A 25,992-nucleotide genomic window follows, 5' to 3' on the forward strand; every position below is an offset into this window, starting at 1 on the left:
ATGTATTTAATGTATAGTAGAAAGCTCCAAGGAGAGAGCAGATGTCACTTGAAAGTGGCAAAACAGAGGCCTCTCACCTTGTGTATGCCCACGGGGGACTTCCCACCTCCTACTCCCGTGCCCCTGAAAGGCAAGTTAGCTTGCCAAGACCAACTTCCTTTCAATAAAAAGGGAAAATTAAGCACTTCAGTCATGCTAAATGCTTTGATGTCCCACTTTAATGAGGAACAAATTAAATTAAATTTAAATCCCTTAGAAATTAAAACATATAGCAAATTTTGATAACTTGTGGGATATAAAACAATAAATGGTTATTTTCTGGAATAAGTTTTTAATGTTACTTTGCTTCTGAAGGGTCAAAGGAATAAGGAGTGACTAACAGGATAAAAAAAAAAAATTGTGTGCACAGAATAGTAGAGTGAAACGTAATTTTATAAAAATCCCCAGAGACATTTTTTGTGCCTAAATGGGTCTAATCTGTTGGCCATTTTGGCTTTGAATTCATCCCATTAAAAATACTCTGATGAAGATTACAAATACTAACAAGATACAAACAGTGTATTAATGTGCTTGAGGTCTCTTTCTTCCTTTCTTTCTTTGAAGCTTTGAAAACTACTCAGTAGTTATTATAATTAAAGATCATTTGGACACTTGAGTTCTCTTTCACCATGATTTTGGGCTGAATCTCCACCAAGGGGAAGTAGCCATGGTGCTAATCCCAACTTGGCAGAAGTTTTGGGTTCCACCCCAGCAGTTACCAAAACATTTGCATTTAGTTAGAACACCAATTCCTCACTTCATAAAACCAAATCTCTCCTCCATCCCACAATAACCTGCTCAGAGGCCACAGGACAGGAAGGAGATGTGGGAAGATTCCTGTCAGATGTTAGGAGATGACCAAGACACTTCCATTTTTTGAGTCTCCTTGAATATTAAAAGATAAAAAAGTCATGACAAAAATCATAGCCCATTTTAACACCTCCAAATCACACTGTAACACATGAATAATAAAATAGCCTTTAGAAAGGGTAAGAGTTGAGACCTTTTGTGAATAAAAAGCCCTAGGTAAATAGCTTTCCTGAGGACTCCTATCTCCCAACTGTCAGAGATCTTGCTTAGAGCTGACAACAATTTCCAGAACCATTTAGTCTCATTTTCTAGGTAAGGAAACTGAAGCTAAAGAATGTAAATGATGATGTACTTCGAGCACAGCCAATGAGGTGAGGCCAGAAGTATGCCTGTGTCTCTCTGCAGGTAGAGGGAACAGGGAAGACCCCTGTTAGGGGTCTTAGGGGTCTTAGGTGGGTGGGTCGATTGCTAGCAATGGATAAGGTAATAAATCTGGAGAGCATTACCACATTGAAAATAACTATTGGGCAATGGAGTCATTGTACACTGGGCTGAATCATGGCCAGATGTGGCCAGGCAAGATGGCAGATGGTTCCACATTATTTCAGTCAAGACTACAGCCATGACATTGTAGGAAAGGCAGCTTCTTCCTTTGAGAAGTTCATTATTTCTGGTGCTCCATTCTGTTTTCAGTTTTGCAGTTGGAGATGATCTATGAGTGACAACTTTTTCCCCATGAATTATTAAGCTAGAAAGCAAGAATGTTAGACACTGGTTTTTCTTTTTATCTTTTTTTTCTTGAGACGGACTCTCTTCTGAGTCATGCTTTAATAATTTGGATCTTAGCAATGACTTTCTCTATTTGGGGAATTTTACTTTTTATGGAGAGCCACAGTAATTCCTCCCTTTGAGATACTGGAAGCAAGTACTGGGAAAGCTGCATTTTGTATCTTTCCCATACTTCTGGAATTCTAGAGTCCTTAATATCTTGTCCAGTCATCTTGAACCACCAGGTGGGCAGGTGCTATGGACTTCTCTCCTCATGGATCAGTTCCAGATGTTAGTATAATACAAACGTGACATCTTTTTGGCCAATGATTTTAAGCACCAAAACCTATGTCCTGAGGATGTCAGGAAATGGACCCCATACCACTGTCTGTGAAAACACAATTTAATACAGATGTTCTACCAGGCAATTTGGTAACATGTAAGAAAAACCTCAAAATACATTTTCTAATTCATAATGGCAGAGTGAACACTCACCTACCTTGACCTCTCATTTCCTCCAGAATTCCACTGAATTACAAATCTAGTTACATCACATAGACTACCCTTTTATCCACATCTCTTGGTGCTTAGTAAGGGAAATCAAGTCAAACAATTCTAAAGAAAGAGAACTTGATGCGCAAGCAATTTCTTGGAGAAATAAAAAGGTACTATTAGGCAGAATACAGTGTGAGCCCTCCAGGAACAGGGGAACTATAATCCAGAGTAGAGAATATCTATGTTGTTTTGATGGTGGAAATGCGCACAATTTGTGAATCCATAGAAAATTTGGGATTGGTTTACAGAAGAAAAGCAATGATCCCCCTACTAGGTACAAAGATAATGGCTCACTTTACAGAAGAAGAAACAGCCCAGGGGAAAGACAGGGCCCAGTCTATTAAAAACATACTTCAGAACTTTTGAGTCTGGTTTTTTTAAGGTAGGAATTTTGCCCTTTATCTTATCAACTAAGCTAATTTAGAGACAGTATCTTTAAGAGATTTGGAGTGTGATGGGGCTGGAAGAAAAGAAGCATAAACAAGCCTGGAGTCTCTAGATAAGAAAAGCCTTGACTAAATTTGAGTCCAGAAATTGAAATCTTAAAAGTAAAATTTTTAAGTCATGATTTTCCTTGTCTCCTTTTTACCTATCCCTATTTCTCTATCCTAACTCATGCCCCCTCTCAAGACTTTGATCTCTTATTCTTAAGGAACAGAAAGGCCGAAGGGCTGCCTTCCCGTGGCTGTTTCAGCTTAAGTGGGACAGTGACTCTGCCCAGCCAGGAATCCAAAGTCTCATGGAGACTGCCCTAAAGGAGACAGAAGAACACCAAATTCTGTTGTTCAAAGAACCATCAGTTTTTGGTAGTCTGGAAAAGGCGACCAGGACATCAGCAAGTCATTGGTGCTTAAATTTGATTTTATGACCATGTTAAACAACCAGTGGCCAAAAGTTAAAAGTGGAACACTGGTGCATAGTGCCTCCAAAAAGTTGTGGAACTCCGACAAAGTTAGGCCCGTGGCATGAGCCTTTAATTTTAATATTAACTTCTATTTGCTCAGAGGAGTCAGCCCAACTATGATAGGTGGTGTTTAAGAGCCTACGTTTCCTCCCCATTTTGCCGATAATAAATCCAATGTCCTATCTGTCTATCTGTGTCTGTATTCAAATCCAGGGAAGGCTGCTGAAGGCTTACACTGGGGGCTGCATGAGGAGCTTGTAGCTTCTCTAGCTTTTACTCTGCTACGTGTATCATTTTCCAGGACAGGTCATGGTCTTGCTTGGCCACATGGCTTCCCTTTCAGGCATGGGGGGATGACTCTGTTTAGGGACCTTCTGTCTGGCATGATGCCCATTGGTTGATTCCTGTCCTCTGGGGTCCAACAATCTCCTTGTTCGGGAGATTACTCACCAGAGTGGTAGGGGTCTTTGAGAGGTGTCCTGTCATGTGTTGGTCCTGGCTGACCCTGGAAGGGCTGAGGCAAACATGTTGGCTGTCCTCTTAGCCTCGTTACGGGCCTGAGTTTTGGCCTCCAAGTTTGTCTTGTTATGGTTCTTAGTTTTGGGCTCTAAGTCGCAGTCGTTGAGCTATTTATAAAAATGCTGGGCGATCTAAAAAGCCAGATAAGTTAGCAATATCCATTGCTACTGCCATCCATAACACTTCAGGGACTAAGGACAAGTTATTACTGGCAAAGCCCAGGACCTAGGATGCTCAGGGCAGAACCTGAGCCCTGGAGTAAGCCGCTTGGAGTCAGAAGGTGTCGTATTGGGTGAGACAGAAGAAATGCTGCTGAATCTACAGAGGCTGCCAAAGCAAAGAGGACTGGGAAAATATCTGCCTTCTTCCTTCTCTCTTCTCTCCAGTGTCTTACCAATGCTTCCCAGCGGCTGAACCTGTGGGGATGCAGCCAGGTGGCAAAGAAATACCCTTTGGAGGAGTGGCTTTCTTGTGATAGGGAGCAGAGCAGACAGATGGCAGGAATGACTAAGTGCAGAAAGGCAAACGTCTGGCCCTGTAGACAACACAGAATAGGGTGTGTACATCCCTGAAGGGTGAGCCTTATAAATTCCTTGAATATAAAATGCAGCTAGGAGGCATTTAACGGAGGAAAAGAGGGAGAAGTCACCAGCCTACAATCAATTGAGGGCTCTGAAAAGGAAGACAGTGCATCTGCCTTTGAACTCCAAAGATGCCCGTGTATAGAACCAGTAGGCACAAGTCGGGTGAGGGAATTAAAGACAGAACTGAAAACAGATTCTTTGGGGTCTGATACACCAGGATTCCTCCAGACAGGCGCCCCATCTGCAGTGTATACACATCGAGCAGACAGGCTACATTCTGTCCCCAGGCAAAACATATGATGAAGCTTTTGTAAAGAAACTGAACAAACCGGGGAAAGCTAGAATTTCTAAATTGCTTGGTGCTCCAGAGGAAAGCCATTCTCATTTTAGGCATTTGCAGACCGTCTGCCCTACAGTCAATTCCCAGTCCACTCTCTCTAAATCAAAGTGACAATCCGGTGTTGTCTGGCCATCAGGAAATTCCAGTAGGAAAGGGAGAGGAATAATAAGAAAACAGTTCTACCAACAAAAAAACAGAAACACACACACACACACACACTGCGTATCCTACATTACCTTCCTTAATAGCAGACAGAAGTCTCTAGCATGGAGGGAAAATTAGCAATGTGAAAAGAGAAATGTCCAATATCAAAAAATAGGAAAATATCCCTGGGAGAAGCTGAAAGAGTTTAGGAAACAAAAATAACTTGAAAATCATTCCTATAAACTTTATTTTAAAATTCAAGGAAAATTTCATTTATCAAATAAAAAGTAGCACAATGAGAAAGTGATCTTGAATAAAATAAATATAGTGCAAACACTAGAAATTTAGTAGATACACTTGAAAACAAAATCAAGGAAATACTGAAAATTTAAATGAACCAAAAAAAGCAAAAACAGATAAATATGAGACAAACTAAGAGGGTCTTAGTCACCTAATCAGTACCTCAGAAAGCGAGAAACAAAGAAATGTTGGAAATATTCAAGCAAATAATAAAAAGATATGTGTGACAGCCAACGAAAAGTCAAGAATCTTCAATTTGGAATACATTCCTTTCCAATGTATTCCAAACAAACCTGTGAGAGAGCTCTGCCTAGCCACACTGTAGTGGTCAATCAGAACAGAATAATTAAAAAGAAAAACCTCAAAGCATCAAAGAAATCATATGTTACAAAGAAAAGAGCCTCACTAATGCCTTTAACATTTCACGGCAAAATCCTTCTCTACCTAGAAAACTGTAACTATGACGCCAGGTGCAATCGCTAAGCACACATACCAGCAACGCGTAGTCTCTTGGGAAGCTGCCTGAGTGTGATCACCAAGTTTTCTCCACCTAGGACGAAACAGACAGCAGACTCTTCCCTGCAGACATGCAAGAGGGGTCACAGGCCAAGGGAACATCCAATCCTAAAAGGAGTGGGGGACAGTAAGAGTGAAGAAAGGCTACTGGGATCATGTGTGGCTTGTCATGAGCTAACATGGCTTAGAAGATGAGGAAACAAATAACAGCAGAAATACAGTTAGAAAGTAATAGAAATCCCAAGGAGAAATAATCAAATAGGAAACAAATTAAATGCTGCAATTTTACGGCACCTCTTTGACCTTCAGTTTAGGAACAGTGTTCTTTGGGTAGCCAAGGTCCTATCCAAGAACCTCTGGACACAGCACTAGAAGATGAGGACCCTGCTTCATGCGGCACATATCTGATTTTGCTTTAAAGTATAACATTGCAAAGTCTGTCTGTCTGTCCATCTATTGGTCTGTCTGTCTCTCTTTCTCTCTATATATTTGCTTGGTTTTGTACTTTAAGAAAAAGAGTGCAGTGGGTTTATCAGTGATTGAAGAGAAGACAAAAGTGCCAACTACTCAGACTATGTAAGTATCAAAGAAAAGTAAGATGGAACAAAAGTTTTCTGAGAGAAAGGAGGAGAGAAAATGGTAGAACACCAATGATCTCATCTTCAGGGGATCAGAAGTATGAAGAAATACCCAAATATAACACAAATTAAGGCTGAAAGTAAAACTAAGGCAAATATTAAAAGGACGTGAGAAGTATAAGGGACAAGGATGCATCTCTGTCATCATCTCAGGAAGTCCCTGCCATTTGTCTAAACTTTCAAACCAGTAAACAGAAAAATGCATGTATTGTCCAGTGCTTTGATTTTCAGAAGCGTAGCCTGTAAACCAGAAAAAAATGGAGTCACTAGCTGAAAAGCCAAATTTCAGCTGACCTATAGGCATGGAATTTATAGTTCACTAAGATCTGTCTATGCTTCATGAGCATTTACAATTTGAATAGTGCTCTTCTAAAGCAGCGTTTCTCAGTCTAGGCTGGGATGGTGAGAGGCAGACAGGGAGATTTTAAAAAGTGCTAAAAAGGAAGACGAAGCCCGGGCCCCACTTTAAGAAATTATATCTTAAATAGGCCACATGGGCTTGAGAAATCACTGTTTTTGTTGTGTGGTTTTATTTCTTTTTAAGAATTTCTGAAACATTTAAAATGTACAGTCAGGCTGAGAAGCAGGATTCTAGAATAACAGTGGTAAGGGACCAATAAAATGAAAACAAAGATGATCGGGGAAATTCACCCGAGGGTCTGCGTGGGCAATGGCCTAGGCGTGGAAAAGAGGACAATGTCACTTCATCATAGTTCCTGATCTGCACCGTGATGTATGAATTTACTTGTCATGTGAAGAAATTCTGATCCAACAACTAGGCTGCTCAGAATTTTCTTGAGAGTAACTCAACAGCTATAAAAAGATTTATGTTTATGGAATTTAATTATCGTATGGTCCACACTTTTAAACAGTATATATTTCCATAAGAAACACAGCATGATACCACAGTAATTGATGCACTGGTATCAGTTTGTTCTTGTTACAGAAATTGCTGTAAGTCCTGAGACATCCTTCCCTCTTCTGTAGCAGGAAGGTCTTTGATATGGGGTTGGACACATGGATGGCAGGAGAGATTTCCTACCTTCCCTGGTAGCTAAGTATACTATATTTTATGTTCCAGCTAATTAAATTTCAGGAGAAGTTGTGTGCACAAATTCCAGAAGGTTTTCTTTTTGGAGAAGATGAGCCACTATTTTTCCCTGCCCTTCTATTCCTGGTTTGAGTATGTCACTCTAGCTGGAAAAGTCATTCTGGATAATGAGGTGATCTGAAGGGGAGGAGGAGCCTCTTTAGCAGAACAACAAGCAAAGAAGATGGGCTGGAGTGCAAGGCCCTGGGTTTAGTGTCCAGTGTCAAATAAAAAAATATATAATGTAACAGAAGCTAACATAGCTTGGTTCTCTGGTGCCATAAAACACCCTTCCATTTGTGAAATCCTTTTCTCTGATCTCCCTCAAGAAAGGAATCAAATTCTAACTCACTTAAACATTAGCTTTGCTGTCCTATTACTTGTGGGAACATCATTCTAGTGAATACAAAACTCACAGCATGAAAAGCTTAAAATGAATTTATTGAAGCAATATATCTTGAAATAGAATTTTGAGAACAACCAGATATAAGATATATGAGAAAACAGAAGATCTGAACATTACTGATCTATTACAGCTAATTAATGGTCACGCCACCAGATAATAGTAAAATATACATTCTTCTCAAGTGCACATGGGACATTCTCCAAAACAGATCACATGCTAGATCACAAAACACATCTTAACAGATCTAGGAAGATGCACATTTTATAGGGCATCCTTTCCAATCACAGTGGAATGAAGCTAAAAATCAATTAACAGAAGGAAAATTGTAAATTCTACAAATATGTGGAAAGCAAGCAATATACTTTTAAACAACCTGTGGCTCAAATAAATCACAGGGAAATCAGTATTTTGAAACAAATGAAAATTTAAAAAAACTAATAAAAGCTAAAAAGAATTCAGTGAAATCAGTCCTAAAAGGAAGTTCATATCTGTGATATATACATTCTAAAGAACAAAGATCTCAAATTTACAACCTAGCTTTAAAACTCCAGGAGATAGAGAGGAACAAGATAAACACAAACTGAGCAGAAGAAAAAAAGTCACCATGATTAGAAAAAAGATAAAGGAAATAGATAATTTTAAAGGAAAGCATCAAAAAAAGTAAAACCGAGGTTAGTTTAAAGGACCAACAAAAAGAGATAATACTAAAATAACAAAAATCAGATATGAAAAGAGGATTCTACACCAAACAAAAGACTGTAAGAAAGTTTCAAGAACAAATTGTATGCCAATTAATTGAATAAAATAGAAGAAATGTGTAAATTCATAGAAACACATAATCTTCCAAAACTAAATCATGAAAAATAGAAAATCTAAATAAGCCAGTAACTAGACAAAAAGAATGTTGGTAACAACAGTGACTGCAATAAACCACCTCCCAATAAGGTAAGCTCAGAGCTGACTCACTAGACTACAGAATTCAACCAAACCTTTAGAGAAGAATTAATACCGACCCTCACTAACTTCCACCAGCAACTCCACGCTCATCCTACCCCTAGCATTACCCTGGTCCTTCTTGAGACATCTCAAGAAAAGAAAATTAGAGATGAATACCTCTGATGCAAAGATGACCAATAAAATGAAAACAAACAAACATAACAACACATTAAAAATCCTACACACTGTGAACAAGTTTTATTTCTGCAATGAGAGGGCATTTTTACATACAAAAATCTAAACACATAATGAGTGTATTAACAAAACAGGACAAAATCATCTTTCATGATTAAAATATTCAATAAATTAAAAACAGAAAGAAATTGCCTGGACATCATAAAGGGCAGATATGAAAAGGCTTCAGCAAATATCATACTCAGTAGAGTAAGACTAAAAATTTTCCTTCAGGATTAGGAACAACAAAGTTGCGTATCCTCACCATTTTTTGTCAACACAGTATTAGAAGTCATGAAGCAATTAAGGAAGACAAAGAAATGAAAAGCATCTGACTGTAAAAGGAGAAGCAAGGTTCTTTTATTGTTGGTGTTCTCGGATGATGAACTTGTATGTAGAAAACCCTAAGTATCACTCGTGCACGCACACACACATGCATGCACTTACATGCAGACAACTCAGTGGGTATTGTGGTGCATTTAATTCTAACACTTAGGAGGCCGAGCCACTAGGGATGTAATTCAAGTCCAGCCAATGCAACTTAACAAGACTGTCTCAAACTTCTAAAATAAAATAAAAAGGATTGGGAGTATAGATCACTGGTAGAGTGCTTGCATATCCGGAGCTCAGGGTTCCATCCTCATTACAAGAGGAAAGGAAAGAAGGAAGCAAGAAAGAAAAAAGAAAAAAATCCAATTTACAATAGCATCCAAAAAATAATAAAATTACTAAAAATAAATCTAACAAATGAAATTAAATGCTTGCACAAAAAAATACAAAACATTGCTGAAAGAAAACACAAATTAGTGAAAGAGAGTCTATGTTCATGGATTATAAGACTATATAGTTAACATGTAAATACTACCAAAGCAATCTACAGATTCCTTGCAGTTCCTATTCAAATTCCAGTGGCATATTTTGTGGAAATAGAAAAAATTATCCTAAAATTTGTATGGAATTCAAGGCACTTCAAATTGTAAAGAAAATTTTGCAAAGCAAAAACAAAAACAAACAAAAAAAAAACCCAAACATTTGGAGGACTCTCTTTCAAAACATTATAAAATCATAATAATTAAAACTCTGGACTATTTGCATGAAGACATATATACAGACCAGTAGAATAGAGTAGATAGTCCTTTCTTGCCTCTGTGATTGTTAACAACAGTCTTAAGGCCACTCAAAAGGGAAGGGTATTCTTAACAGATGATGGTGGGAAAACTGCTTCTCCACAGGTAAAAGAAGGAATTGGAACCCTTCTACTATTTATACACAGGCACTGAAAATAGGTTAAAGTGTTAAATGTAAGACTCAAAGCTGTAAAAACCGCAGAAGAAAATAGGCAAAAAGGCTTCATGATGCTTTGTTGGTGATGACTGATGGAAGTGAAACCAAAAACACAAGCCAAAGTGGAAAACTACTTCAAACTTGAAAAGGTTCATGCATCAAAGAATATAATCCACAGTGTGAGAAAACAAGCTACATAATGGAAGAAATACTTATAAATCATGTATCTGATAAAAGATTAGTATCTAAAATATATCAAATGCATCTACAATGCAGCTATGAAAACTAATCTGATTAAGAATGAAACCTTGAATAGATATTTATCAGAAGATATTTAAAAATTGCCAGCAAATATATGAGAAGACATTCAATATCATCAGAGAAGTGCAAGTTAAAACTATGAGCTATAACATCACATCCATTAGTATGGCTACTGCAGTAAAAGAGCAGAAAACAACACGTGTTGGTGACAAGGAAATTTGGACACTTGTGCACAGTTGATGGAATACAAAATGGCACAGCTATTGCAGAAAACAGTATGGAAGTTTCTCAAACATTAGAAATAGAGTTACCATGGGATCCAGCAATGTATTTGACGGTGTGTATCCAAAAACTGAAAGCAAGCTCTCAAAAGAATATGTGTACACACATGTCCTAAAAGCATGATTACAGTAGTCAAGTAGAGAAGCAACGCAGATGTCTACCAATGGGTGACTGGGTATATGGTGGTATCAGTACACAGTGGAATATTATTCAGCCCTCAAAAGAAAGGAGACTGTCATATGCTGCAAGCATGGATGAAGTTTGAAGACAAGCTAAATAAAAAAGTAAGTACTGATTCCACTTATATGAGGTATCTAAAATAGTCAAATATGTGGAGACGGAAAGCAGAATGGCAGGGGGTGAGGGGAATGAAAGTCATTCAATGGGCAGAGTTACCATTCTATGAGATTAAAAACATAGGGATCTTTTTTTATAGCAATGGGAATAGACTTATCTAAGCTGTACCCTTAGAATGAACATGATAAATCTGATGCTTTTTAGTATAATAAAAAAATTATAAATTTTGGTTGGTGACTCTGTCAATGTATCTGGATGTAATTAAAATTATAGAGGATGACACATTGAAAAGCAAGTAATGGTTATCAAGCCTCTAAATAAACCTTCTTTTCTTGTCCTTCCAGACTGTCAAATATTGATATATTAGGCACCTAGTATTTTCAGAATTATTTTTTAAAAATGGCGCTGCTTCCATTTTGAGAAAGGTAGAAGGAAAATTCCATTTGTGATACCTATGAGTGAATCTATATTCTGGAAACCTATTTTACCAAAGAAGCAATTACAGAATGTACACATTCTTCAACAAATTCAAAGCTTCCCTATCCCTGCTCTCCATATTACTGGGAAGAAGAAGCAATAGGAAGACAGCCTAGAGCACCGAAGGTAGAAAATCTCGTTATTTTCAAGAATCAAGCTTTGCTTCATGAATTCCTTTAGCTCACCAGCAAAGCAGAGGTGGACCCTGGGAGAAGGAGTGGGGTGAAGTTCCTGCTGTGGGCTGGAGTGTCCACCTCATGCAGACCCTCCCATCTTAGCTCCAGGTTGCTGAAAAGAAGTCGTTCGCTATTTCGCTTTTTATTTTAAACAACAGGCCAGATGGCATCTATAAAGGTGGTAAGAAAGGGTTAAAGTAGGAGATCTTCCACATTATTAAAGCCAAATGTTCAGAAAAGGAACCTCGCTATAAATGTCAGGATCCCTCTGTTACTCTGTAAAACTTAAAGATCCTACCAGATAATAAAGTTTATCAATAAACCAGTGAACGTCGTGATCGGAGGGTTGGTGGGTGATGCTGGTCTGGGACTTCTTTGTGGTGTTTAGCAATTCCAAGGAGACTGGTTCCATATGCCAATGCTGTGTGCTTTTTAATCCTGCAAATATTTTATAGGGTTATAAGACTCTTAGAAATCCAGAGTTGTTGAACAAACCAAAATTCCAGAAAACATTAATAAAGGCATTGTAGAAAAAAAGGACATTCAGTATTTCCACCAAGTATTTACAAATCCTACCCTCAATCTCACGTTAGATTTTGCATATTAGTGTATTTCTTCTCTTGTTTTTGGGTGAATATACAGTGTTCATGCATCATCACCATCTTTTTTTCATTTTTGAGTCTTCTCAATTTTAAGGAATAACCTTGAAATGTGACCTCTCTAGTTCCTCTTTTCTGCCCCATAACTCATTTACTCAGTTTAGAATATATGTTCACTCTGTCAGAGAAACTGACTAAAGATTATATTTTACTGTGAAGCTAAGAACTTTTTCACAATTCGGTAGGGTTTTGTTACTATAAGGGAGACACACTTTACGTGTTTCTGTCACTTCATGGTGTTTAAATTTAGAGTCCTGAAGAAGAAGGGAGTTATGGAGGAAGTGGGACTAGAGGGCCAAAGGAAAAGAGGAAAAAAGAAAAGGGAAAGGTAAAAGAAAAGATAAGGAGAGAGAAGACAAACAGGAGAGAGGAGAGGAGGGGCCGGGAGAGGAGGAAAAGAGGAGCAGGGAGGGAGGAAGAGGGAGAGCTCAAAGGAACACGGTCACCCAGCGGGCTTTTCAGCTAAGCGCTTCTCTAAGTATTAGCAATAATCCAAATCTTTTTTTTTTTTTTTTTTTTTCTTTTTCCTTTTTATCAGTACCGGGGATCGAACTCACGACTGCCTGCTTGCAAGGCAGGCGCTTATGCCACTGAGCTAAATCCCCAGCCCCTTCCATCCCAAATCTTAAACAAATATTCAGATCTTCAGAATAAAAATAAGACACATATAAAAATAACCTAAAATTTGCTTTATTCAGTCTAAGAGTATGTTTTCTGTAAAGCATAGAGGTGAAACAGTGTCGCTGTTTTTGAAACAGAACTTTCAAATGCAACTACGCAAAGGGAAAATAAACACCAATTCTTACTGTCTCAGATAATTTACGTAGCGAGCCGCACAAAGCTTTTGAGAGGATTTATGCTGACTTAAAAACATACTCAATATCCAGGTCTTCAAAAATTGTGCTAGGCTTGCGAGTCTACAGCACATGAAGAGTGAAAACTGCCTTAAGATGTTTGTTGGTTTTTCTGTAGTTTATATGTAGCCAGCTGGCGGGTGACCTCTCCGTGTAAATATCCAGCTTTTCACATAATCAGGCCCCCATACTACCGTGTTCTGACATCATCCTGGGAAGCCTTTGATCACTAACTCTTCAAACCATACACATCGACTTAAATAACAATGAGAAGCTTGCTCCTTACCCACTAAAGCCCACTGCCCACGTCACCTGTGTGTATCTATGCGAATATATATGTTTGTTGTTGCTATGTCACATAAACTTTCCAGAGGGTTAGCAGTGCAACCAGAAATACATCCTATTGGAGTCTAAATTTCAGAATTTTCAAACATGTTTTCCATACCTCTGGTGGAACATATACGTAATGTAATGTAAGCTCACTTTCTCTACAAACGTCTTTAGTTAATATTTTTTGTCAATGAATATTTTTTAAGGAAATTGAAGCGCAGGGGTTAGAGACCCTATGACATATTATTTTTCCACATGGATGGATAAAAATAAAGCTTAAACTGTATTTCTCAGCAATCTGGGAGCCAGGCTATACAAAACACAGTGATCTCCTAAATAACTTTTTAAAAAAGGTTTATTTAGTGCCTGATTGAGATAAATGACACAAGGCAGCTGTAAAAAGAATTCTCACTCACCACTGACCCACAAGCCATGGGGTCATTTTTCATTTTTGAAAAATATCAAAATAAACTTAACACCAAATCTTTTACAGTTATAATGATGCATGATAAATTCTGCATCAGAGGGTATTAGCTATACTTCTTAAAGTAAAAATTCATGAAGTCATTCTGATTTTGAATATTGATCACTACCTAAACACAAGTCATTTTCCCATAGGCCTCTAACCCCGTAAAGCCCAGAATGGTACATGGTCTATATCAGATGGTAGAGAAATATATGAGTGAATAAATATAATATTTGAATACATTAAGTGATTGAATATTTGGATAACTGAAGTGGTGTCATGTTCACTAAAGATATATAGTAATAATAAATAGATAACACAAATGAAAGCTTACTGGCTCCTTTTTTGATGTAAAAGGCATTATGCTAGGTAATTAATATGCCTTTCTCTGCTATAATGATCTAAATAACCCTACCGGAGGTGATGGTTAGACTACCTCACATGAAAACCTCTGGCTTAGAGGACAGGAATAATGTGTCAAGGTCACATAGCTAATAAATGATACAGCCTTAATAACGTTCAAATCATCTTGGCTCTGAGGTATACATTTTTAAAACTATGCACCACATTTTTTCTTGACACACTGTGGTTTTATTGCAACTTTGTGGTCTTAAAGTCCAAGTTCTAAACTATAGCTATAAATGGGAAAAACCCTGCATCTTACTGCTTACAGAAGGATGAAGTATTTCCAGGAAGCATTAAGCATTCTATCCACAGATAAGTGTTTTTAAAAGTATAATATGTACAAATATAGATATCAGTCAGTCCTAGTCTTTTTCTGCATGGTACATAAGAATTTATCTTATAAACACATTTTACAAATGAGAAAAGAAATGGAGATAAGGATTCAGTGCTGCTTTTTTTTATACTAGCAAAAATATCTAGAAACTGTCTCTAATGAAACTCAGTTTGCTGGCCAAGCAAATTATGCACACGTGCTGAATGGCTACACAGTTTTTAAAAAGACTGATGAATAAAATTCCAAGATTGAGGAGAAAGTAACAACTAAGTACACAATTATCTACCTTCTTATTTTACTATATCCCTGCTGAAATTTTCTTCCACTGTGTAACTTTCAAACAATAGTATCAGTAAGCCCATGATAATTTTCCTTTTAAAATACTTTTAATCCAAAATATTTTTACTCAATGCAGAGATAAAACAGCATGCACATGTATGATGCATCTCAAATTTCATGATTAAACTACCTATCCAGTCTGAGCAAAAGTTTGTACCCACACGAACCCAGAGCAACAATAAAACATTTAAACTATTTCATCTGTTCCAAAATTTGATAATGAACTTTTTTTCATTAGAAAGACTCTGCTCATATTAAAGGAACAATGGAATAAAGGTAATATGTAATTTATCATGACAAAAACCCGTTACTGACCTTTGAAACAATCAAACTCAGACAATGTTCCCGATGCTAAGAGTTGAGGCTGAAGACCCTGAAATTAATGAAGTGGAACAGGTGTGGAAATCAGGTGGCTTAGAGCCATGCTGACTTTTGACTTGGTAGTACACACTCAGGTTTTGGCTGTTATGAACCCTTCTTGGGCCTCAGCTTCCTCAGCTGTCAAGTATGACTACTAACAGTGTCTACCTCACAGCACTGCGAATGCCACAGGCGAGAATGGTGTTGGAGAGGGAGGTCATTCAGCAATTTCTCTTTCTGTTTGTGGTCCACAGTGCTTTAAGTGTCTGGATTCACATCAATAAGCAGATCTGAGAGCGATGGTGAGGAGAAGTGACCGCACTGCTGTCAACAACTACAATCCTTTCACATCTCAAAGCTGCTTCAAAGACTGTTTCTGATTGAAAGTTCAAAGCTTACTACTTGCATTTAAAAAAAAAGAAGTACCAGACCAATTGTTTCTTCATGTGAGTGCTCATGGAGTGCCAGTCAGAATTAGACTGATTAAGGGACATATTCGGGTAACATTTCAGGGAAGAAACACATGACTGTAATGCCTTTAATGCTGTTTCTCATAGAGGAGAGGCACGGTTTTCAGGACCAGCACGAAGAGGTCTCTGAACTCAGTACCTGAATTTTTCCATGGTCATTGAGTCCTCGTCACAGGCAATGCCGCGGTCACAGTTGGTCTGTAGTATTGCAGCCGACTGCTGAGGCCACGTCTGCTGACCAGGCCAGCTCTCTGAGCTCTCCTTTACTATTGGAAGTACAGTGAATTCATTAAGCTTTTTCAGAATCTGACCACTTGTCATTATTTTTAAATTTTAATTTCTTTATGAAGAAAAACATGTTTATGACTCCAACTCCAAACACTTGACCATCTCTTTTTTTTTGGAGGAAGCAGTGATGGGTTTACACAAGAAACCAAAGTTTCAGAGTTCCTTTTTGTATTCATTTCAATGCCAAAATACAAACTGACCACGGATCCCCAGACTGACCACTTTACATTCATTTCGTTCACAATAAAATGTGGGGCTCTAGACTAGGGTGTGGGGGTGTGGGATCAATGTGAGGGCAGAGATGAAATATTTGTGGTACGCAGTGGCCCCTGGGGAAGAAGTCCGAGTGTCCCAACTCTGTGATCTGCCTCTCTCACGGCTTCCACTTCCTGCTTCTAACTTCTGTTCAGCTTTTGTGAAGCTACTCATTTCCTGACGTGCTGGTAAAGAGCAAAATAAGAGACCGATAACAGGAAGTAGGGACATAGATCTTTGCAAATGGGAAGGGGACTAAGAGATGGAGGGAGAGGAGGAGGGAAGAAGGAGGGGGAGGAGGAGGGGAGGAGGGGGAGGGGAGGAGGTATAAAACAAATTAGAACGAGCTATGTACATGTCCCAGTTCTCCATGAGAAGTATAACAGTTATGTGCTACCAGCACATACCAATAAAAACAAAAATTAAAACCAAATAATAATGCCTCTTAGCGGGCAGCACCTGTCGCCTGCAAATCTTTCCATCTCTACATGTTTGGTGAGATTTCTTCTAGGTACTACTTAATCTTCCTAATCCTGCCTGTGCCAGCACTGGCTGAGATAGCTATGCCTGTGTTAAGGGTTTTCCAGAGCAACAGGACCCAGAAAAAACGTCTCATGAGAAATTCGCTGTCAGGGCTGGGAGACGTTCTTCCATTTACCATCTACATGCCGAAGGCCCAGGAAAGCCAGGGGTGCGATTGGTAGGACCCTGAGGCCTGCCCGATGGAAGCTACCCACCTGCTGGAAGGCACCTGCCTGAGGCCCAAGATGTGAATCCTGGGGCAGAAGGTGGGTGAGCCCCACTCAAGCAGCAAGGCAGGAGAAAAGAGGCAGCTTCCTCCTTGGGTCATCTATTGTTCCACTCAAGCACAAGAGGTTGGGACAAGGGCCCTGCCTGCGTAGAGGAAGGACATCTTCATCAGTGAAATACCTTCTTCACAGACCAACCCAGAAACAGTTCAATCTAGGCGCTTCATAGACAGTCAGATCGACCAGAGTATTAACTGTCCCATGTTCATATTCATACATGGTTTTTGCTTTTGTCCGTGATGCTGGTTTAATAGGATAGATCTAGGAAGGAGGAGACCATGTCCTCCTGGTTTACAGATGAAGTCCCAGCACTAGCACTGTGTGCCCAAAGCAAACCATATCTTAATATGAGTGAATGAAGGAGTGAGTGAGTGAATAGTGTACTTTCAAATATGGGGTATACCAAGTATTTCTCCACTCAAACTTTCAGAAGAAAACCAGGTAAGACAGAATTGAAAAAAGTGACTGATGGAAGCGAGGAGAAGCATGTACCAGCTTCCACTACATTTTGTGAAACAAAGTAAGGCACTAAGTGTTGGGAGCCGTGGCCGAGCCCGGTCGCCTTACTTGGCGGACGTGAGGCCTGTAGGAAAGAGCAAAGCCTGAGCTAGATTACCCCTCCCATCGAGTGTGCTAAGATGGCGCTTATCTCCTGCTTCCTGCTTGGTAAACAACCCGCTCTGTAAGATAGTCTGCCTAGCAACAACTGATGTTAGCCAATCAGCCCGCATCGCGCGCTTTGAACTGATTGGCCACTGTAACCCTATAAAAGTGAGTGCCTCTCCCGCCAATAGAGAAGAAGCACGGAAGGAGCCGCGGAGAGCGGACCAGTAGAGGCTTCGGGACAGACTGTAGAGAAGAAGCACGGAAGGAGCCGCGGAGAGCGGACCAGTAGAGGCTTCGGAGCGAAGCACGGAAGGAGCCGCGGAGAGCGGACCGGTAGAGGCTTCGGCCGGGAAGAATCCCGGGGCAGACTGTGCGGAGAAGGAAAATAAAGAGAGCCTAGCCACTGCCAGATCTTGTCGTGTGTTCTTCCTGCCGGCCGGGAGCGACACCGACAACTAAGGACTGATAAGTGTGCCTCCATTTACATGTCAGCCTGGGAGACATGACATTACGGGGCAGAAAATAGACCAGTGATCTCCAGGAGTTCTGAGAGAGGGACAGGGAAGCTGCACCCACCTGGCAGCCAAGAGCACTTTAGGGTAATAGAGTTGTTCTGCGTGGCACCTAGGTGCCCCAACCCAGCTCTCTGTTTTTGCCATGACTCAGATGTACACGGTGCCATCTGCCTACCAACGTGAAATGAAGCACCTTAGATGCATAGAGGGCAGGAGGTGCCACAGATTGTGATGGGGCATCTGTCTGACTGGTGGATAAGATCACTTAGGAGTATCGGTGAAGAAGAAGCGACCTTAGCAAAGTATCCTGACTGAATCTACGGAGCTGCGAACAGGAGGAACAGTGCACAGCTGTGGTTTGTGGGTGAATGCATTCCCCTAGTCCAGCAGTTCTTAGGGTGTGCAAATCGGAGTTGTGATAGAGAAAGACTAGCTTCTCATGGTCAGAGAAAGGAGGTTCCGATAAAGGAGAAAAGGCTAGAATGGAATTCGTTATGCTGGTTGGAATGGGAGCTGTGAGAATAAACTCATGTTTATTTAAATACAGATATATAAATATGCAGTATATATATTGGCATATATACAAATGAAGAGATACAGAAACATGTATATTTATATATGTTGTGGATAAATGCACAGATATAAAAGTATATAAACACATATACTTCCTGGTTATTTTTGTTGATGTGTTGTAGAAATTGTGACATACCAGTAAAAACGTGACTCCAAGCTTGCTGATTTCCCTTCCCTTTCCTCCCTCCCCTCCCCTCCCCTCCCCTCCCCTCCTCTCTCCTTCCCTTCCCTCACTTCCCTTCCCTTCCTTTTTGGTCTTGTATTTTCTTCTCCTTCTCCTTTCCCTTCTCCTTCTTCCTTATTTCCTCCTCCTTCTCCTCCTTCCTATTCTTATATTTTGAAGTGGAGCTACATTCCCAGCACTTTTCTTTTATTTTGAGACAAGGTATTATGTACTAAGTTGCTAAATTGCCTGGACTGAGTTTGAATCTGTAATCTTCCTGTCTCTCAAAGAGCTGGAATTATAGGCCACCACGCCAGGCTCATAGATTTCTAAATACAATTCTTCAATAAAGAGAATGAGGGTTTCTTGACAAAATTGTTGATTCTAAGATTACATTTGGAAAGTGAGCCTGCAATATCTTAGCATTTGACGTTAGGGATGTGGTAACAATAATTTTTTTAAACAGGATACTGGTGTGTCACAGGAAATAACCTAAAAGAGCTACAAATAGCTAAGGCTATAAGAATTTGGGCAATAAAATAAATAACAATACCACTGGATTATAAAGCTATGCAATAAAATAGATATCATGAGTCCAGACAGAAATAAGTGATTAAATAAACAAGTACATACATCTGAAAAATAGAATTACAATGAATACCTGTAGAAGAATGTAAGGAAATAGAAAGTTACCATTAGAGTGCCATAGTATTTGGCATATTGGTTTTAGGCAAAATCTATTAACAAGACTTAGAACTAATGGGTAAAACTTTAGGGGGAAACAGGGTGCTTTCATAGCCTCAGAGTATCAACCTTCAAAATTTGTTTAGTTACTGTGGTGATTTTAACATGTCCACAAAATGCAGTTAACTTCCCTCTTCTGCTCTGTTGGCTAAACTTAGTGACCTGGTTCTAATGAATAGAATGTGAACCTGGAAAAAAGTAAGTTTGCCTTTCTGTAACCTAGCGCCTGCCAGGCTGACCAGTGGCTCTTGGTGAACATCATCACTGAAAACACATCAGCGTCAGATACTTTCTGGCATGATATTTGGAGAAGGGTCCACAACCTCTGTTGATTTCTTTTCCCCAATCCTCAGTCTAATCATGCAAAGTACCAGAAAAACTCAACCTGCGCGACGTCTTAACAAATACCTGGTCATACACAAGAGAAGAAATGCAATATTATAACTTGTAACGGATTTATTTCATGTAAGGTGGTTCCATTTACCTAAAAATGCCTCGTTTATCCTTCTTTATGCTGGAGTAGTACCACATTGTATATGAATACCACATTTTTCATCCATTTAGCTGTTTCTGGGCATGTGGACTGTTTCCAAATCCAAAGTATAAAGAGCGAAATACAGGATAGATACTAGGAAGCAGAAGAACTTTTTCAAATGGAAGGTGGACCTGGATGGGGAGAGGGTAGAAGGAAAGGAAAGGAAAAGTGATTTAAGAAAAAGAAGAATTGAAAACCAGAAATGGGAAGTGGAAGAGGGTTTAGAGGAAGAGGAGGGGAAGGGAAGGGTGTAAAAGAATTAAGTGATGTATGTGTACAAATTCGCCATGATGCATGTGTTTTGTTATGGACTGAAAACAGAAAATTCTTGATCACAGCAGCATCACACTCATAAAAGGTAAGGAAAGGCCAAGAAATTGGCACAAGCTGCAGATGACTAAAGAGATATGACATGGAAATATAATGTGCTTTCAGGAACCAGATCCTGGAGCCAAAAAAGATAGGAAAAGCAGAGAAGCTGGGTTTACAGTTGCAGATGATGTCAACATGAGCAGGAGCTTGGAGAAGGGGGCACGGAGGCTCTCGGGCCTATGTTTTGCAACTCCCTTATCAATCTAAAATTATTCAGAGGAAAATATACAAAAGAATAAAAATAAGATGGCAGTGAGGTCACCAGATGTGGAAGCCATAAGAATAATGCCAGGCTCCGAAGCCAAACAGTCACAAATGATGTCCAAAGAGGGCAGAGAAATGCACCACCATGGTGTGTCACAGTTCCCGCCATGTGACCTGCAGGGCACTGACCCTGGCCATCAGGTCCACTCAGGGGGGCAGGGTCCGCCCTGGCCATGAGTGCAATCTTCTATTGTGGGAAAAGTCCCTGAGACTTGCGCTTCCTGCATCAGAACCCGCCTGCTTCTCCCGGAATCCTGGGTGTGCTGTGTGATCCATGAATGACACGGGTTAGAGACCTGGGCTGCCAGTGTCGGGAGCATTCTCAGCTTCTCAGGATAGAGGAAGACCCCAGGGTGTGAAGGGAGTTCAGAGCTGCCAGGAAGAATGGCACACTGTCCTGTCTTGGTATGATTAGAACTTTCAAGCCAATATAAAGAAAATCTGAACAATGGATTCAGTGTGTTTCACTGTATTGACAGAAACCTACATAGAAAAGTGAAATAAAGACAAGACTGTTTCTTAAAGCTTTGGAGGGAAAATGTGTTTTGATTTGACTTGACTTCCCAGTATTCATTTTCTTACAGTTCGTCATTTCTATGTCTTATGAATCCTACATCTTTATTGAGAAAAAATAATTCCAGAATTATTTACAGAATAAGAATATGTCTTCCTCTTTCATTAAAGCCATTATATGCAAAACTTCTTCTTAATTTTTTTGTGTCAGGCCAGGGATATAGTTCCATGGCATAGCGCCTGCCTGGAAAGCACAAGGTCCTGAGTTCAATTCCTAGTACCAAAAAAATATTTTTTATGTCATTTTTATTAGTGTGTATGTTACACAAATCAATGAGTTTTATTTTGGCAGATTTGTGGCATACTTTGATCATTTCTTAAATTTTAAATGTTATTAATTACTAAATACATCAATGATGCAGTTTACAAGAAACCAAAGAGCTATTGATTTGTAATAAAGTCTTCAAACTCAAACAAGGACTCCTTTATTTTCTTTTCTCTTTCCTATTCTTCCAGTGACCTGTGGGCAAGTTGAGTTGCGGTGACTGTGTTGCTTTTGGTCACATTTTCGGTCTCTATTCCCACGACATTTGTTTCTTTTAAAAACCTGTAGGCCTGCCTAGATTTGAACTGGAGAGTACAGAGCTGATAAACTCTAGCCAGTGATTGCATCCTGGCCTGCATGAGAGAGTCCAGCATTGACCATGATGAACCATCCAGCAAAAGAGAAAAGGCAAACTTGCTCTTCTTGACATTAATCATTAGCTGTTGTCAGGGGATTTGCAAGAAAGAAATGGACGCCCTGTGTGACATTCACTGCAAATGCCCTCACCCACCAAAGGCCAGGCTCATAATGAAGTCACCTCCTCCTTGCAGCTGTGTGAGGACAGCTGGCCTCGACCTGACTCCTGTAACCCAGCTGCGTTTCCATGATGTCGCCAAGATGGAGAGGGCTTGGGCGATAGAAAGCAGAGGCCTTCTGCTGAACTTCTTGTTGGTTTCTCTCATAAACTAAATCACTGACGTGTTAAATTAGGAATTAATAAGTAACAAGGATTTAACTTCGTCTACAAAAATCCCCACCGGGGGGCTGGAGATTTAGCTCAGCAGCATAAGTGCCTGCCTTGCAAGCAGGCAGTCATGAGTTCGATCCCTGGTACCGATAAAAAGGAAAAAGACAAAAAAAAAAAAAAAAAAAAAAATCCCCACCGAGCTTTGGGTAAAGGGGAGCGGAAACGCCTACCGTGACTGAGATCTCCAGTAATTGTGTCCAGTGGTTGTGGCCTTGGGAGTTTGGGACCAGTTAAAAGCTGGAATTTTTCTTATCATATATGTCTGAAAGTAAGACCAAGAGAAGATTTTTCTGATTGTAAACACAAACTTGAAAAATGGGGTTATTAAAATGCACTCAGCTTTATTATTGCCCCAAGCTTTCCTACATGATAAAGAGAAAGGAGACAAGGTCACTGCCTTTAAAACAAGGTGGGAAGTGTAAGCCTTACTGTCCCAGTAAGAAAATGGTAAGAGTGTTCATGATAACAATGGCAGTAGCTAACATAGATGGAGCATATGCCATGTAAATTTAAAACAATGTACCAAATATTTCGAATTAATTTTTAATCCTCAAAAAAGAATCTTTGTGGATATGCTTCTCTTTATGTTCTGATATAATAGATAAGAAATGGGGCTACAGATACTGCAAGCAAATTGCTAAGTGACCCAGTCATACCCTGAGTCTCTGCATGGCCCAAGGTGCCTCTGATTGGCCAGGGGAGGGCAGGGAGCCCCTCAGCTTCCAGCAGGTGCATGGGGAAAGCAGCCAGATTGGGTGCTGTGCTCTGCTAGAGGTCAGGACTCTTGAGAAGATCAGCTGGAATTGGGCATCCAAGGAAGCTCGGCACGTGCCTCTTCCCAAAGTTATATCGTTAAACAGAGATTGTTATCTCTTGTCTAAGGAGAAAGTTTCAAGTTTTTGCTCTTGGGGCCACAGGGAGAGAGTCACACACAAAATAGCTTGAGAAACTACCTGCTGTCCTGGCAGGCCTGCAGTCAGCTTGTAATGCTGGCTCCTGGTTTTCAAACTGCCTCACTCTTTCAACCTGGTGTTGGTCTTTTAGATTCTGCTGGTAAAGTCATCCCATCTTTTCTTTATCCACCCCCAAAACCACCCCCTTTCATACTGGAAAATGTATCTCTTTGTCACTTTGATGGTATCTTAGCAAACTGAGTTGTTGTGAGCTATTCATTCATTTTATTGATTTGATTTTATTAAAAATTAAATCCTTACTAATTTCTCTAAAGGAATATATGTTGCTAACTTTACAAAATCCTGAAACAAGAAAATGAAAGATTCCTAAATACAGTTCTCAGTGTTGTTGTTGTTTACTATGGAAGATTATCTCAGTACATCAAAAAAAAAAAAAAACCCTCTAAGGCAGGTGCAAGCATGTCATGAGAATTAAATGACTCACAATGAATGATTTAGTTCATCAAAGCATTTGGCATTTCTTACTGTGTCTGCTTTGGAAGAAACCAACCTTGCACTGGGTGGCAGGAAAACAGAGCCAATGACTGCTCATTAGTCAGAGGTGCAGCTTAGGCTCTAAACTCAGGATCCAGAGGCAGCTTGCTTGGGTTTTGTAAGCTGTGTCCTTGGGCAGGTCACCCAGGCTCTTTGAGCCCGATTCTCCTCAACTGTAAAACAGAAGCAGGCTTAGCACACCATATAGGGCCAATGAAAGGATTAAGTGATGTGAATCCTAATGGCAGCCGCAGGAGATGCCTGCTACTCTTTATATTTTATATGTGAAAGGCACTTAGGGTGGTGCTTGGCACATGTTAAGTAACTGACGTAAATTAACCACAGTCATCAGTGTCTGGATCACTTTTACATGAAGACACAGCCCTGACCCCTGAAACTTAAAGGAGGAGTTTTACATTGGATCACAGCTTCAGTCCATAGTCAAGAGGATTCGAGGGAAAAATAGGATGGCAGAAGGGCCCAGCAGAGGAAGATGTGCTAAGTCCATGACAGCCAGGAAGCAGAAGGACCTGGGCAGGGAGATGCATCCTTCAGGACGATGCCCCATCTTATCCATCTCCGCTGCTATCCCACTGATGACAGACAAAGTTCTCACAGCTAAGAGTACTATGAATTCAGCTTCCTTCTACTGGAGTCTCTATTTTATGGGTATTGGTTAGGTGAAAAACATATTTTTTACCTAAGGCTACAGACACAAATTTGAGAGCTTTTTAACAACATGTGAACAGTGCCTCATTGGTACCTTTATTTTCTCAAGAATGAGAATAGGTTTTGTGCTTGTTATGAGGATTCAAAAAATAGCTCTACTACATGTGAAAAGAAATATCATATACTGAGTTTAAAATCAATTAATAGCAAATTTTCTCGGTGGTTCTGTGAAAAAGGAAAAAATTATTTAAAAAGACTTAACTTATTTTTGAATGCAATAAAATTGTATTGATACATTTTAGATATACATCATAATAATAATATCCATCATAAGGAGCTTGTACCTGTGCATAATATATCTTGCTATATCTTCTTCTTTCCCCAAGCCTAATTTTTTATTGACAAAAAATGAAATATTAGAACTATTAACAAATTACACTTTTCTATGCTGCTTCAGGCTGTCACCCTTTTGTAAAATCAGAAAGTCATTTGTAAGTGAGATAAGCTGCATGGAAGAGCTATACATTTGAAGCACATTGCATTAAACCTGCCTCCTCGAGTGAAGTCCCTGTAAGTCTCTGTTATTTTCCATTGTATGCACTGACAAAGACTAAAGGGAAGAGGGCTGTCACCAATCGCTTGAAAAGCTCGATGAATAATTGCCTTCTTCTCGAGAGAGTCCTTTGCCCTAAAAGCCTTCAACTCCAGATCATCTGTCTTTAGAGCTTCATGGGCACACAGGCCTCCTGTCTCTTCTTCCAAATTAAGGGCACTCAGCAGAGCTGCCACATTGGGCACTAATGAATTGTCAGAGACTAATCTGCGCAGTAATGAGGACTGGAATCTGTCATTCATTCTCCTGGGAGGTAACAGTTCACACACCCTTACATCACCCCATTAAAATAACTTATTAGCTGCATTGCTTGTCTGCTGCTCTTTATTAAGAAGGTGTGATCAAAGAGACATGTTTTTGAACAAACGATGCGATTTCATTTGCATTGTTCTTCGTTTTGTTTTTCTGGCTGAATCTATACCGTATACACTGCAAGTAAACCTAAGCATTTTTATATGGGACATAGGTACCTTAAAGTGGTATCAAAAAATCCTGACTTTTTACCTATCAAGTCAAAAATAAAGTTAATTGAGAGTCTGCAATCAGTTCAAAAGTGGGAGGAACTCGTGCACCCCATTCCCTGCATTTCTTTCTCTTGAAAATACTTGTTTTCATAAAAGGCTTTTGTTACAGGCATGTTGTGTTGTACTCTGACACTGTTGCTGAATAATTCTGAAAGTCAAACTGGGGTGGGGTAAATTTAGATGGAATAACCGGGAGCTGAGTGCAACTTTTACCAGAAATCTACCAGATTATGCAAACATTTTGTTGTGTA

At 39.6% G+C, this 25,992-nt stretch overlaps 1 protein-coding gene across 1 annotated transcript in view; it reads left to right on the forward strand.

Annotated features, from left to right (window-relative positions):
* Xrcc4 (X-ray repair cross complementing 4) overlaps window positions 1–16,271 on the forward strand; it is a 259,434-nt gene extending 243,163 nt beyond the window's left edge. Inside the window, exon 9 of the mRNA XM_063245297.1 lies at window positions 15,562–16,271. Coding sequence (XP_063101367.1) covers window positions 15,562–15,601 — 40 coding nt within the window. The 3' untranslated portion in view covers window positions 15,602–16,271. The remainder of the gene's footprint in view (window positions 1–15,561) is intronic.
* Window positions 16,272–25,992: the final 9,721 nt, after the last annotated feature.

The sequence above is a fragment of the Cavia porcellus genome, unplaced genomic scaffold (genome assembly GCF_034190915.1).
Source record: "Cavia porcellus strain 051 isolate PalLab524CR breed Dunkin Hartley unplaced genomic scaffold, mCavPor4.1 scaffold_2, whole genome shotgun sequence".
NCBI lineage: Eukaryota > Metazoa > Chordata > Mammalia > Rodentia > Caviidae > Cavia > Cavia porcellus.